Source organism: Dama dama, chromosome 9 (assembly GCF_033118175.1).
Source record: "Dama dama isolate Ldn47 chromosome 9, ASM3311817v1, whole genome shotgun sequence".
Classification (NCBI taxonomy): domain Eukaryota; kingdom Metazoa; phylum Chordata; class Mammalia; order Artiodactyla; family Cervidae; genus Dama; species Dama dama.
Genome location: NC_083689.1, coordinates 18,109,900 through 18,123,123, shown reverse-complemented (window position 1 = coordinate 18,123,123; position 13,224 = coordinate 18,109,900). Strand labels below are relative to the sequence as shown.

Genomic DNA, 13,224 nt, shown 5'->3' with positions numbered 1-13,224 from the left:
GCACTAGGTGGATGGGGACTTGTGACTCCGGCCCTCCCTTCCACCCGCCAGCTTTGGATGGTCGGGGTGGGGCACCCGGGGGTCTAAGAGAGGGGCTGTTCGTGGAGAGTGGCCCGGGAATACCTCACTGGGGTTGGCGGGGCTGCGGGGGGGGGCTGGGGGCGGGGACACCGCTGGGGGCGGGGCCGGGATGCCGCGGCAGTGGGGGTGGGGCAGGTGGGGAAGGCCGCCGAAGGGGGCCCCTCGCGGGATGGGTGGGTCCCGCGCAGAGCGGGGTGGCCAGGCGCAGGGCGGTGTAGTCCGGGCGCCCCCCGCCCCCTGCCGGGCTCCGGGCCGGAGCCGTGACGTCACGGCGGCTGGAAGTGCCCGGCGCGGAGGCGCGGGAGGGGGTGCGGGGGGGGCCGAGGCGGCGCTTTATAAGCGGAGCCCCGCCGGGCGCGCAGAGCCGCAGCCCGCGTCCCCGAGCCCCCCGGCCGGCCTGGCCCCGGCCCGGCCCCCAGCTCGCGCTCGCGTCCCCTGGGGCGACTGGGCTGCGAGGGACCGAGCGCCAGGCGGCGGGCGGCCGCGGGGCATGAGGCGAGGGCGCGATGTCGGTGCCGCTGCTGAAGATCGGGGCCGTGCTCAGCACCATGGCCATGGTCACTAACTGGATGTCGCAGACGCTGCCCTCGCTCGTGGGGCTCAACGGCACCGTGTCCCGCGCGGGCGCCTCCGAGAAAATCGTGAGTGGCCGCCGCGCAGGGGGCGCTCCCGAGGGGGGGCGTGGTGCCCGAGCCGCCGCCGCAGCCCCCAGGGGCCCCCGCCCCCCTGCTTTCCCCGCGCGCCCGACCCCGGGGGCGCCCTCCCCGGGCTAGGGGCTGGACGCCGAGGCGGAGGCGCCCTGGGACCCCCGGCCACCTCCGCGGCGCCTTTATTATTGTTATGATTATTTCTTAGGCTTAATGTGCAGTGTCCGAGTGGCAACAAGGTACTAGGCTCGCTCCGGCCCCGGGGCACAGGCGGCAAGGGCTGCGGAATTGAGCCTGGTCCGGGCTGATTGGGGCAAAGAGGGAGGGTAGATTCGGGGTCTGGGAGGAACCCAGCCTCTGAATGGGGAAGTCTCGGGGTCTCAGAGCGTCTCCACTGTCACAATCTCTCCCTGCTCCTGTCTTGATGTCTCTGAGTAGTCCCGTCTGTCTGTCCGTCTGTCTGTCTCGCTCCCTCTCTTCTAGCTTTGTCTCTCTCTGTTTCCCTGTCTCTCTCTGTCTCCTTGATTTCTTTTTCCTCTGGTTTGTCTCTGTTTCCCCTCTCCGTGTGTCTCTGTTGAGCTGTCTCTGACTTGGTGTTTCTTTTTTTCTGCCTCTCCTTTCCTCTCCCCTGTGCAACCCCGCCCCGCCCCCCCAGCCTCTCCCTTCTAATTACCTGTCTCACCGAGTGCTGAAACCCTAGGAGGCAGATGGGGGTCTCAGACTCCCAGGGAGGGGAGTGCGGGGAGCAGGGCCTGGGGCTCTGTGCTGCCTCCAGAAAGTCCAGGTTTGCTGCCTTCCCCATACCATCCTATCCCCCTCTATCATCTTCATCCTCTAGCTTCCCAAGTCATAGAATTTGGCTGGGGCGGGGGGGCGCGACGGGAGAGGGCAGGATGTGTGTGTGTGTGTGTGGGGGGGCTCCTTCAGGGTTAAGAATGGTGGTCTTGGTATCCTGGGAAGACATTCTCCTGGACAAATTTCCCTCAGGCTCCTCTAGGTATGCCCCATACCCCTCATTCCTTGTCCTCTTCAGTCTGGTTTTGGGACTCCTCCCAGTATCTGGATCTGGGATTCATGGGGTCTCCCTCTCCTGCTTGACAGCCCCCCAGCTTCATCAACTCCCTTCTTGAGCTGTCAATGGCCACCACCCTGAAAGGAAAGAGGTCTTTGCTCCCAAGGGTTGCATGCAAGTAGAGGCAAGGTGCCATGTCTTGCGCTCAGGCTTCATCAGCCCCTGGAGGGAATTGTCACTCGGCTTGGCCCAGGTGAGGGCTTTCAGTCTGAATCCTCAGAAAGTCAGTGTGTGAAACGATGTCTTTCTGTGTGTCAGTCACATCAAGCAATGTCCTGGTGTATCTATCTATGCGTGGGTTTTGGTGTGTGTATGGGGGCGTGAGTGGAGGTTATGAGAAAGTTCATGTGCTTTGCTGGCATTAGGGCACAGATGTGTCTGCCTGTATGTAAGGGTGCATTCCAGACTGAGTGGGTGTGTCCCTGGGTACTCACTGTGTCTGGGTGTGGATGTGTCTAAGCGTGTATCTGCAGTTGCATGTCCCTGACTGTGGGTTTGCATGTATGTAATTGCATGTGTGCATATGTTTGCCTACATGACTCTCAGACAGACTTCTTGCTGTTGCCTTTGGGGTTGGGGTGGCGGGGGGAGATGCTGTCGCATTGAAATCCGAAGCCGGATTATTCCACTCCCTTACCATCTAAAAAGTGTGAGTCAGTGTAAATGTGTGCTTGTATCATGTACAGCATATGGGTAATGTCTGGGGAATGTGTACATAAGTGTGTAACAGCATGTCTCTGAATTATGACTGTGTGTGTGTAAATATGTCTTTGCAGATATGTACATGTGCATATAAATGTGAACATGTCTGTCTTTAGAAGTGCATGCATATATGTTCAAGTGTTTATCTACGAATGGTGTGTGTGTCTAGTTTGTATGTGTGTGGGTGGATTCCTGTGTGTGTTAATTTTTCTGTAAGTGTGAGGGCATGTGTGGTCTGATGTGGTTTCCACTCTGGCCTATCTGTAGCTGACAGGACCTTGATCCAATGCTTCCATGAAGTTACCTGCTAAAAGCTAATCCCACCCTTGATCCCCACCCCCATCCCTCAGTCTCACTCAGCCTTGCTCGAAGAGCTCTATGGAATGAGATGCCGAGGAACTCAGGGTAGGACCTAGATGGGGACTGTGACATGAGAGTGCTCTAGAAAGGGTCTTGGGAATCTGTAGACATAGGTTGAAATGCAGACTTTCCCCCCAACTTGCTCTGTGACTTGCACTCCGGGCCAGTGACATGACCATTGTAGGCAGAAATTTCCTCATCTATAAAATGGGAATGATAATTTCTACCTCACAGAACTGTTGTGGGTAAGAGGTCTATCATCCAGGTCTTCATTCATCCACCCTTTCATCTATCTATCCACCCAACTATCTTTATACTCATCGGTTCATCTACCCATACATCTGTCCACGCACCTATCCATCCATTCATTCATCCAGCCAACCATCCTCCCACCCATTCATCTCTTCATCTTTCCATTTGTCTCTCCATCCACCTCTCCTTCCATCTATCTTTCCAGTCACCTATTATTCATTATCTGTCTCTTAATCAATTCTTCCATCCATCCATCTCTTTTGTTTATTCGGTAAAATTATCGAGTACTTCCTTTATGTCAAGTGTGTGTATGCTTGAAAATCCCAGTTCAGTCCCTGACATAGTAGATGCTCAGTGGTAGGACTCTGAGTCAGATGAATCTGGGTTTGAATTCTGGTCCTACAAGTTACCAGTCTGATGTCCTTGGGGAAAATTATTTAATCTCTCTAAGCTCCAATATCCTTATTTATCAAGGAGGGTCCCCACTAAACCACAGGATCCATGAGGACATCTGTGTTTTACTCATTATTGAAACCTAAGACCTGATGTATAGTAAGCCTACAACAAGTATTTGTCAAGTGGCTGAATCAACAATTGCATCTTCATAAGGATTCCACCTTCAAATAAAAACAAATGGCTAGGTTCAGTAAGGAGAGGTTTCTCTGTTTGCCATTACAGCCAAGCACATAATAGACATGGAAGAAATATTTGTCAAGTGTCTGAATCATTAATCCACCTTCATAAGGATTGAGGAACAATGAAAGGCACAGAGTAGGTGTTTAATAAGGAAGAGTTGTAGGAAGGTACACAGCAGCAGCATGGTTAAGCTGAGGGGTTCAGGAACCCGGGTAGTGAGAATTCCTGGTCCTGAAGCAGACAATTGGATGCTGGTGCTTGACTTTAAAAAGGGTCTCTTGGAGGACGAGATGAGCGCAGATCCTCTGGCCATTCTTCACCTCCCTGATCTGATCCAGAGAAACAGCTTAGCATTCGAAGAGATTCTGAGAGATACTGTTACAAACCATCTCTGGAAGAGAGGGGGAGGGGGAACTGCCTCTGCTACTACCTTTGGCCAACTCCCAGCCATAAACCATCCCTGCGGAATGGGAGCCTTCAGCGGAAATGGTTTCTCACCTGGGGGTCATAAATTCAGAACCAGACTAAGCATTGTCAGCCCCACTGCCAGCGGCTGCCGTCATTACGGGGCCTGAAGTGAGTTACCTGCATCTTATATGTTATGCCCTTGTCCATCCCCTCCTCCTTGAGGGATGGAGGGAAGGAAGGGGAGATGAAGGAGGAATATTCTGTTTGGGGAGGACCCTTTTCCTCCTGGGAGAAACAGGGACGGTCTGGCAATTTCAGCAAGAGGCTTTCTGAGGACTTCCTAGTAAGAACCAAAGTTCGGAATCCTTGTCTTTTCTTGATGGTTTTCAGTGGGGAAAGGACCCTAATACTCAGTCAGTTGAGGCAAGGAAGGACTGTAGCAAGTGGCCTCACTACTCCGTGGTTTAACAGGGCATTGGTTTATTCTGTGCTTGCCCTGTGCATCCATGTTGTCTGGTGAGCTCTGTCCGTGGTAGGGACCTGGAATGAGGGAGGCTCTATGGTGACAGGATCGTTGAAACAGGGACAGCAAGGCACAGCATAGCCCCCCTCTCTGCCTCCTGAAGCTTTCCCCTGGAAACCCCGTGTTACTTCTGCTCACAGTTCATTGGCCAGCACAAGTCACATGGCATGCTTAACTCCAAAGTGGGTGAGACAGGAGGTCCTACTATGACCTGGAACAGAGAGAAATGGCCAAATATTTATGAACAACCCTAAATATGGCTGTATACTACTGATCCCTCCTCCTCTTATTCTATATCAAGAATTCTCTTGGAGATTCTCTCCATTCATTCAATCATTCAACAAATATTTATTGAGCATCTATTACGTGCCAGGCACTCTTCCAAGTGGCAGGGATATGACCATGAACAAAACAGATATCTTGTCCTGGTGGAACTGACATTCTAGGGCAGGAAGAGGGACAAAAAGATAAGTGCACAGATAAATTGATAATACATACATAGTGATACAGGGCTTCCCCCATAACTCAGTGGTAAAGAATCTGACTGCAATGCAGGAGATGCCGGGTTCAATCCCTGGGTTGGGAAGATCTCCTGAAGGATGGCATGGCAACCGGTATTCTTGCCTGGAGAATCCCTTGGACAGAAGAGCCTGGTGGGCTACAGCCTGTGGGGTCCAAAAGAGTTGGACACAACTAAAGTGACTGAGCTCACACACACACACACACACACACACACACACACACACACACACAGAGTGATAAATGTGTTGTGAAGAAGCACAGAGCAGTATAAGAGGAGTGGAGAGTCTTGGGGAGACTATTTTAGATTCAGTAGATGTCTCTGAGGAGGTGACATTTGAACAGAGATCTGAAGGAAGTAAGTGGAGGTAACAGCAAATGCAAAGGCCCTGAGGTGGGGATATGTTGGAAATTTTGGAGTGACGGTGAGGAAACCAGTGTGGCTGAAGCAGAGTGAGTGAAGGGGGAAGCGAGAAGAAATGAGGGCAGGGAGGTGGTGGGAGCCACATCATGTTTGGGGGAGAGAGACTTGTAAGGATTTTAGATTTAACTTGCAACTTGTTGCACATTATCCGTCTTCCTTTCATGCTTTCCTTTTCAGCATTGCACTTTTTAAAAACAATTTATTTATTTATTTTTGGCTGTGCCTTGGTCTCCATTGCTGCACTTGGGCTTTCTTTAGTTGCGGCAAGAGGGGGCTGTTCTTTGTTGCAGTGCTCGAAATTCTTATGGTGGTGGTTTCTCTTGTGTCGTACGGGCTATAGGCACACAGGCTTCAGTAGTTGCAGCACACAGGCTTCATTGCTCCACTGCATGTGGGATCTTCCCGGGCCAGGGATCGAACCCTTGTCCCCTGAATTGGCAGGCGGAGTCTTAACCACTAGACCACCCAGGAAGCCCTCAGCATTGCACTTTTAACCTTCTGTTGCTCACAGTGTGGTTGATTTATTTATTTTGTTGTCTGATCCTCCCCCCTGAAATGCCAGCTCCATGAGGGCAGAGATTTTTTAAAATCCATTTTTGTTGACTGTTTTAGCCCCTGTGCCCTAGCACTGGGGCTGGCACACAGTTGGTGTTCAGGAAACAGTTGTTAAGTGAATAAATGAGATGCCGGGGGGTTGCTGAGCACAAGCCGGATGGTGACTCAGGTGTTCACAGTTTTTCTCTGGCCCCTGTAGGATGGACAGACTGTGGGAGGTAAGGGCAGGAGCCAGGAGACTGGCGAAGAGGCCACAGCCCTGGTCCGGGTGAGTGATGATGGAAACTGGACCAGGGTGGGAACCAAGGAGGTAAAGTATTGTGGATTTCACCCACACCTGCCTATTCACCTGCTCCTAATTGTGGACTTATGGCTTCTCAAATGTCAAAATGTCAGGAAATAATTGAGTACCTGTTTTGTACTGGGAAGGGTCCTGGACTGTGGAGTATAGAGATGAATAAAGCCCTGAGTTCAATCAGATCACTGTCTCATCCACAGGACTTGTGACACGTCATGGTATGCATGGAGACAGGGATATTTCTAGAGTGTTATGGGGACATAGGAGAGGGGCGCTGAAATCAGCTGGGGTGCGATGGAGGTTTCCTGGAGGTGGTTATGTCCAACTGAGTCTTAAAGTGGAGAAGGAATTGACCAGGTGAAAGCAGAGCAGGGGGACTCCAGACAGAAGGAACAGCACGGAAAAAGACTCGGAGGTGAGGAGCATCCTGTTGAGGACAGAGAGACGCAAGCAGTTCAGAAAAACTGAACACCTGAGTCACCATCCCTCTTGTGCTCAGCGCCCTCCCTGGCATCCCATTTATTCACTTAACAGCTTTTTATTAAACACCAATATGTACCAGGATAGGAAAAGTGTGGAAGTGGCCTGAGTGGCCAGTGGGGACCATGTCATGATGGGATTTGGCCTGAGGTGCCTATATTTCATTCTTTTAAATTTTTTATTCATTTTTATTTTTGGTTGCACCGGGTCTTCCTTGCTGGTGAGGGCTTTCGCTAGTGGAATTGAGTGGGGGCTACTCTCTGTTGCGGTGTGAGGGCTTCTCATTGCGGTGGCTCCTCTTGTGGAACAGAGGCTCTAGGCTTATGGGCTTCAGTAGATGCAGCATGTGAGCTCAATAGTTGTGGCTTGTGGGCTTTGGAGGTCGAGCTCAATACTCGTGGTGCATAGGCTTAGTTGCTCCATGGCATGTGGAATCCTCCCAGACCAGGGATCAAACCCATGTCCTCTGCATTGGCGGGCGGATCCCTGCACCACCAGGGAAGCCTGCCTTTACTTCATTCTGAGTGTCAAAGAATGGGAGACCTGGAGGACTTTGGAGGAGGAAAGGAATATGAGGCTGCCTGTTGCATTTTTCTAGAGACCTAATTGTTAGCATATCCTTCTAGACTGTGAGTGTGAAATTTGTCTCATTTTAAATTTTCCCCATCTCACTTGCGCCAAATCTAAACTCCTTACCTGGCCCAATTCAGTAAACCTCAATTTCTTCATTCATAAAATGGGGACAATAGAATATAGACCATATAGCATTGTGTTTAAAAATGTGCCCGGCATGTGGAAGGAGCCTCTGAATATTAGCTATTATTTTTTTTTTTTTGGTTAGCTATTATTGTTATCACAAATCCCTACCTGCCTGAGTTTCAGATCTAGGAAGGACCACTTTTCCATCCCATGCTAGTCTTGTTCCTGCCTCTAGAACTTGTTCCCATCTTCTGGGAACATCCTTCCTTTAGTCAGCTCCTTCTCACCCCTCTGAGCTCCCCTGGCCTCCCCAGCTAAAACACTCCCGCTTTATTATTTGAACCTGTTCTGTTATTTTCCCAGTACTCATACTGATCTGAAATCATGTTGGTAACTGTTTTCCACCAACAGAATGGTACTGCCATGCAAGCAAAAACTTTTGTCCCTCTTGTTTATTACTGGAATTGTCTCATTTGGGGCAGTAGGTATTTCCTGAATGTTCTGCCCCATGACACTACTGCCCCTTCTTTCTGCTAGTGAAACTTCTGAGCCTTGATTGTGTCTTTCTGTGACTATATGAGTTTGAGCAAACTCCAGGAGATAGTGAAGGACAGGGAAGCCAGACACACTGCAGTCCATGGGGCCGTAAAGAGTCAGACATGATTTAGCAACTGAATAACAACAACTCAATCTTCTCCCGTGGCTCAGAAGTGCCTGTTTCTTTCACTTTTCTATTTAATTAATTAATTAATTTGGCACAGTGGCTCGTAGGATCTTAGTTCCCCAATGGGGGATTGAACCCTCACCCTCAGCAGTGAATGTACAGAGTCCTAACCACTGGACTGCTGGAGAATTCCTCAGAAATGTCTGTTTCTTAAAAGTTTTTTCCCCCTTGTGTCTTTGTTTCTCAACTCTTCTCTGTTTGAATGGATGTCCAACAAACGGGCACATTGCCAGCAGCCCCCATAAAAATATGAAGTGATCTTGCTACCAGAAAGCAATCGTCCCCGACTAGCAATCTCTGAGCTCTTCTGTGCCAAGTCCTGTGCTGGGGACTGGGGATACAGCAGTGAACAAGGAAGACTTGGTCTCTTTCCTCACAAAGCTTTGTAGGGAGACAGTTAACCCGGAATTGTGCAAATAGCCATTTGCACACTTCTAGATAGTTAAAAATTAGTGGGGGCTGTGAAGGAGAAGATGTGGAACTGTGAGGACAGGAAGTTGGGAGGGACTGGTCACCTTTCCTGAGGAGGTGATGTTTGCCGTGAGACGTGAAGGATGAGTAAGAACTGGGTAAAGACAGCTGGTAACTTGGGGGGAGAGAGGCCAAGAGAACAGGGCATGTAAAGGTGCTGGGATGGAATGGCAGGTGTTCTGTTTGAGGATCTGGTGAGATAGGCAGGGACCATAGCATCGGGTGCTGCTGACTACCACCCGAGCTTGAGGCGACACATAGAAATGGCTTGAAATGCTGCCTTTGCCCATCCAGTAGGCACCACTAACAGCACCATGGACAGCTACCAAGGGAGGGTAGTCTGGACCTTGGGGCTGCTTGAGTGCAGTTAAAACCGGCTTCCTTCTCTTCCAGAGTGAAGCTCTGGTTTTTGGCTCTTGGTGTCTGCATTCCCCCCAGCATCCTTCTCACCTCTGGCCCTGGGTGGCTAACGCTTCTTTGTGAAGCTCCAGTGAGGAGCAGCCGCGAAGCTGGGCGAGGAAGAAAAGCAGCCTTCCGGGGGAGGTTCAGGCGCTTGGAGAGAGTTTGATGTGGGGTTGGGTGTCTTTGTGTGTGGGAGTGAAGAAGTTGCCACTGAGAGATCTGAGGGACCAGGCTGGTTCTCAGTCCTCTCTTGTCTCAGCCTTGATGCTTCTCTATTTTTAAACATTGTCTTTTAAGTCTCTCTCTGTGTCTCTCTCTCTGTCTCTCATATCTTTGTCTCATTAGCTATCTTTATTCCTCTTTCTTTGTCTTCACTGTGTATCGCCATCACATAATAGAAAGTGAAAAAGTGAAAGTCACTCAGTCGTGTCCGACTCTTTGCAACCCCATGGACTGTACAGTCCATGGAATTCTCCAGGTCAGAATACTGGAGTGGATAGCCTATCCCTTCTCCAGGGGATCTTCCCAATGCGGGGATTGAACCCAGGTCTCCCACATTGCAGGCAGATTCTTTACAAGCTGAGCCACAAGGGAAGCCCATCACATAATAGACATTTAATAAATGGAGGCTTTTTTCCTTTGTTTATTATTGGTATTTATTTGGTTGCACTGAGTCTGAGTTGCAGCATGCAGGATCTTTTATTAATAGTTGCCACCTGTGAACTCTTGGTTGCAGCATGTGGGATCTAGTTCCCTGGCCAGGGATCGAGCCCAGGCCCCTTCGCATTGGGAGTGTGGAATCATAGCCACTAGGCCACCAGGGAAGTCCCCTCAAAAAGTGTTTGTTGAGTGAATATTGATGGTTATCTGTCTGCCTGTGTCTGATGTCTGCCTCTCGTTGTCCCTGTCCCACTGTCTTCTCTCCATCTCTCTCATGTCTCTATCTCTGTCTGTAAGTCTCCTTCCTCCTTCCTGGGTGTCTCTGTCTTTATGTGTCTCTTTCGTCTCTGGTTCTGTCATCTCTGCCTCTTAGTGTATTTGCCACTATATCTCTTCCATGTCTAGCTCTTGTACCATGCCCTGTGTGCGTGCTTAGTCATGTCCGACTCTTTGTGACCCCGTGGACTATAGTCCACCAGGCTCCTCTGTCCATGAAATTCTCCAGGCAAGAGTACTGGAGTGGGCTGTCATTCCTTTCTCCAGGGGATCTTCCCAACCCAGGTATCAAGCCCTCATCTCTTGCATCTCCTGCGTTGGCAGATAGATTCTTTACCGCTGTGCCACATGGGAAGCCACGTCTGTCTCAGTCTCTGTCTATCTATGTCTCTCTCTAGGATTCTGTTTCCATTATTGCCATAGTTGCTGTATCACAGTCCAGGACCCTGACAGGGGTTAGGAGTGAGGCTCAAATTCTCAGACCTGAAAGGGCTCCTGAGACAGGACAGAGCCGGAACCTGTGTTGGGCAGGATTCAGTGAGTGGGACGGGACAGGCCAGGCCATCATCAGCCCTTGAAGGCCCTGGAGGGACAAGTGGGGAGTGTCTGTACCCCCGGTGATGCTGGGGATGCGGGCCATGCTTTAATGGGAGTCTGGGGTGAAGGGTGGGTGGGTGCCCAAGCTCTCGGCAAGCCTGAACCCTCCCCCCCCCCCCCCACCACCCACTCTGCTGCCCAGGAGGGTGTCCCTCTAGGACCCAGGCACCAGGACCCAGCACTGGCTCCAAGATGGGACAGCTGTCTGGCCTACAGCTGTGGAAGCTCATTTTGAACAAGGAAGATGATTGCAGGAGTGATTGGGGGAGGGAGAGCGAAGGGGAGGGGAGCAAGGGCCAAAGAGGAATCAGGCTTGATGGTTGCCGCTGCCGCAGTGGGTAGTTTGCCTGGGAGATGGGGAGACCGGGCGAGGCGGGAAAAGGCAGAGGAAGGTCTGTCGGCCCAGCCGCGGTCCATCTGTCCCCACTTCTGGTCCTCCCTGGTGTGAAGCTTCTCCGCCCATCTCTCGCTGTCTCTCCCTCTGCCTGTATTTCAGAGCCTGAATTTCTTGACTCCCCCTGTGTCGCTTGGTCTCCCTATTGCTTGTTGCCGCCACCTGCCCAGTATTTCAGTTTCCCTGTGTCTCCCTGCCTGCATCTCTCTGTCTCTCGGCCTGCCACTCCGCCTGGGTCTCTGTGTATCTCTGAGCTTCCTCGCCCAACCCCTCAGTGCTGCTGCCATCATCAGAAGCACAGCTAAATCTCCAGCAGTCTTTTGGATTGCTCTTTCTTTTGTTGTCATTTCTGCGATGCTCAGGGGCTGCGGACAAATAGAGATGGCAAATTCCCAGGAAATGATGGGATCGTGTCCTTCCATAAAGGGATATTTACAAAGATATCTCAATTAGGACTAATTAATTAAGCGAGCCACTTCCCCTGGCCTCTCCCCCACCCTGCGGTCCCGCAGCCTCCTGGGAGAGAACCAGCCAATGAGGTGACGGCAGTCTGGTGCTCAGACGGCGTCTCAATGTTTAATTTATAACAGCCTTCTCCCTGCTGCCCTATCCATCCATCCAGAAGAGCAAGGTGGCCTCGGGTGCATAGACTCAGGCAGAGGCTGGAGACCTACTGGTCCCCCCAGAGCTGCACTGGGTCTTTGTGAGATCTAGTTCCCTGACCAGGGATTGAACCCGAGGCCCCTGCATTGGGAGCTTGGAGTCTTAACCACTGGACCACCAGGGAAGTCCCCGAGTGCCAAGTCTTGATCCCCTATTTGCTCCTCTGTAGCTTCCCTCCCCCAGGGCATAGCGCCAGGGTCCCCATTTCTTCCATTGCTCTAGTCCCACCAGGTCCCTTGGGATTACTTCTTATCTCTGCCTGTCCCTTCCCACTGCACACAGTCTATTGAGGCAGCCTTCAGCATAGCGTCCACCAGCGATGCTGCCTTCAGTATAATGGCAAAGACGATGATGCCCCCCTTAATGTGATGCCAGAGTAGCATCAGGGCGATAAACATACCTTGAAATGTGACTTCAGTTCTGCAGACAGGCACTGGCTGGGGCATTTGGTGCAGTGAGAAGGAAGAGAAATTTGCTCATTCTGGTGAGCACATTCTCTGGCTATTCTGGGAGACCAGGAATCCCCAGCCCTGCTGGCCAAAGCTGGCTCCATTAGCCCTTGTAAAGTGCCATGTGACCTCAGCAGGACACTGGGCTTATTAGTAAAGCACAAATTCTGCAGGAATATTTTAGGACTGACTGCCATGCTAATGAATTGGTTGAGGAGACCTAAGAGTACAACTGACAGAACATATACAGATGTCAGTTCCTGCTGAGAGGAGTGTGGAAATATTCGCTGTTACAGGCAGCTGGACACAAGTGAACATGGAGAGTTATATATTAATACATGGAAGGGCAGGGATCTTCTTGAATGGACACAAATGTGTAACATGTTTGTGGCTCCCGATTAGACATACATATATGTACATGGCTGTGCAGGATGGCACACAGAGGGTCATGGTGTTTGTAAGGGGGCGTTCACTGTGGCAGTGCAGCTTCTGGATTAAGCAGTGTGCATTTATGTACGTGGCTACACAGTACCACGTGAACTTGACTCAAGAAGAGAGGTATATAGATACACATGTATGCAGTGTACATCTGATGTATATAAAGATATGTTGTGGTTGTTTAGTTGCTAAGTCATGACAACTCTTTTGTGACTTCATGGACTGAAGCCTGCCAGGCTGCTCTGTCCATGGGATTCTCCAGGCAAGAATATTGGAGTGGGTTACCTTTTCCTTCTCCAGGGGATCTTCCCAACCCAAGGATTGAACCCACGTCTCCTGCATTGGCAGGTGGATTCTTTAGTGCCAAGCCACGTGGGAAGCCCATATATGGGCCTTATATATGTATAATACGTATATATATATTTAAGAGTCCTTATGCAGGCTGACTTGTCGGCTCACAAATTGCATATAGGAATAGACGCTCGTGAATACAT

At 50.9% G+C, this 13,224-nt stretch overlaps 1 protein-coding gene across 2 annotated transcripts in view; it reads left to right on the top strand.

Annotated features, from left to right (window-relative positions):
- OLFM2 (olfactomedin 2) overlaps positions 1-13,224 on the top strand; it is a 73,283-nt gene that overhangs the window by 17,969 nt on the left and 42,090 nt on the right. Inside the window, exon 1 of one of the 2 annotated variants that reach the window (XM_061149247.1) lies at positions 559-722. The exons of the other annotated variant lie outside the window; for it this stretch is intronic. Within the exon in view, the coding sequence (XP_061005230.1) occupies positions 588-722 (135 nt within the window). The 5' untranslated portion in view covers positions 559-587. Of the gene's footprint in view, positions 1-558; positions 723-13,224 lie in introns of those variants that run through there. 2 annotated transcript variants of the gene reach the window in all.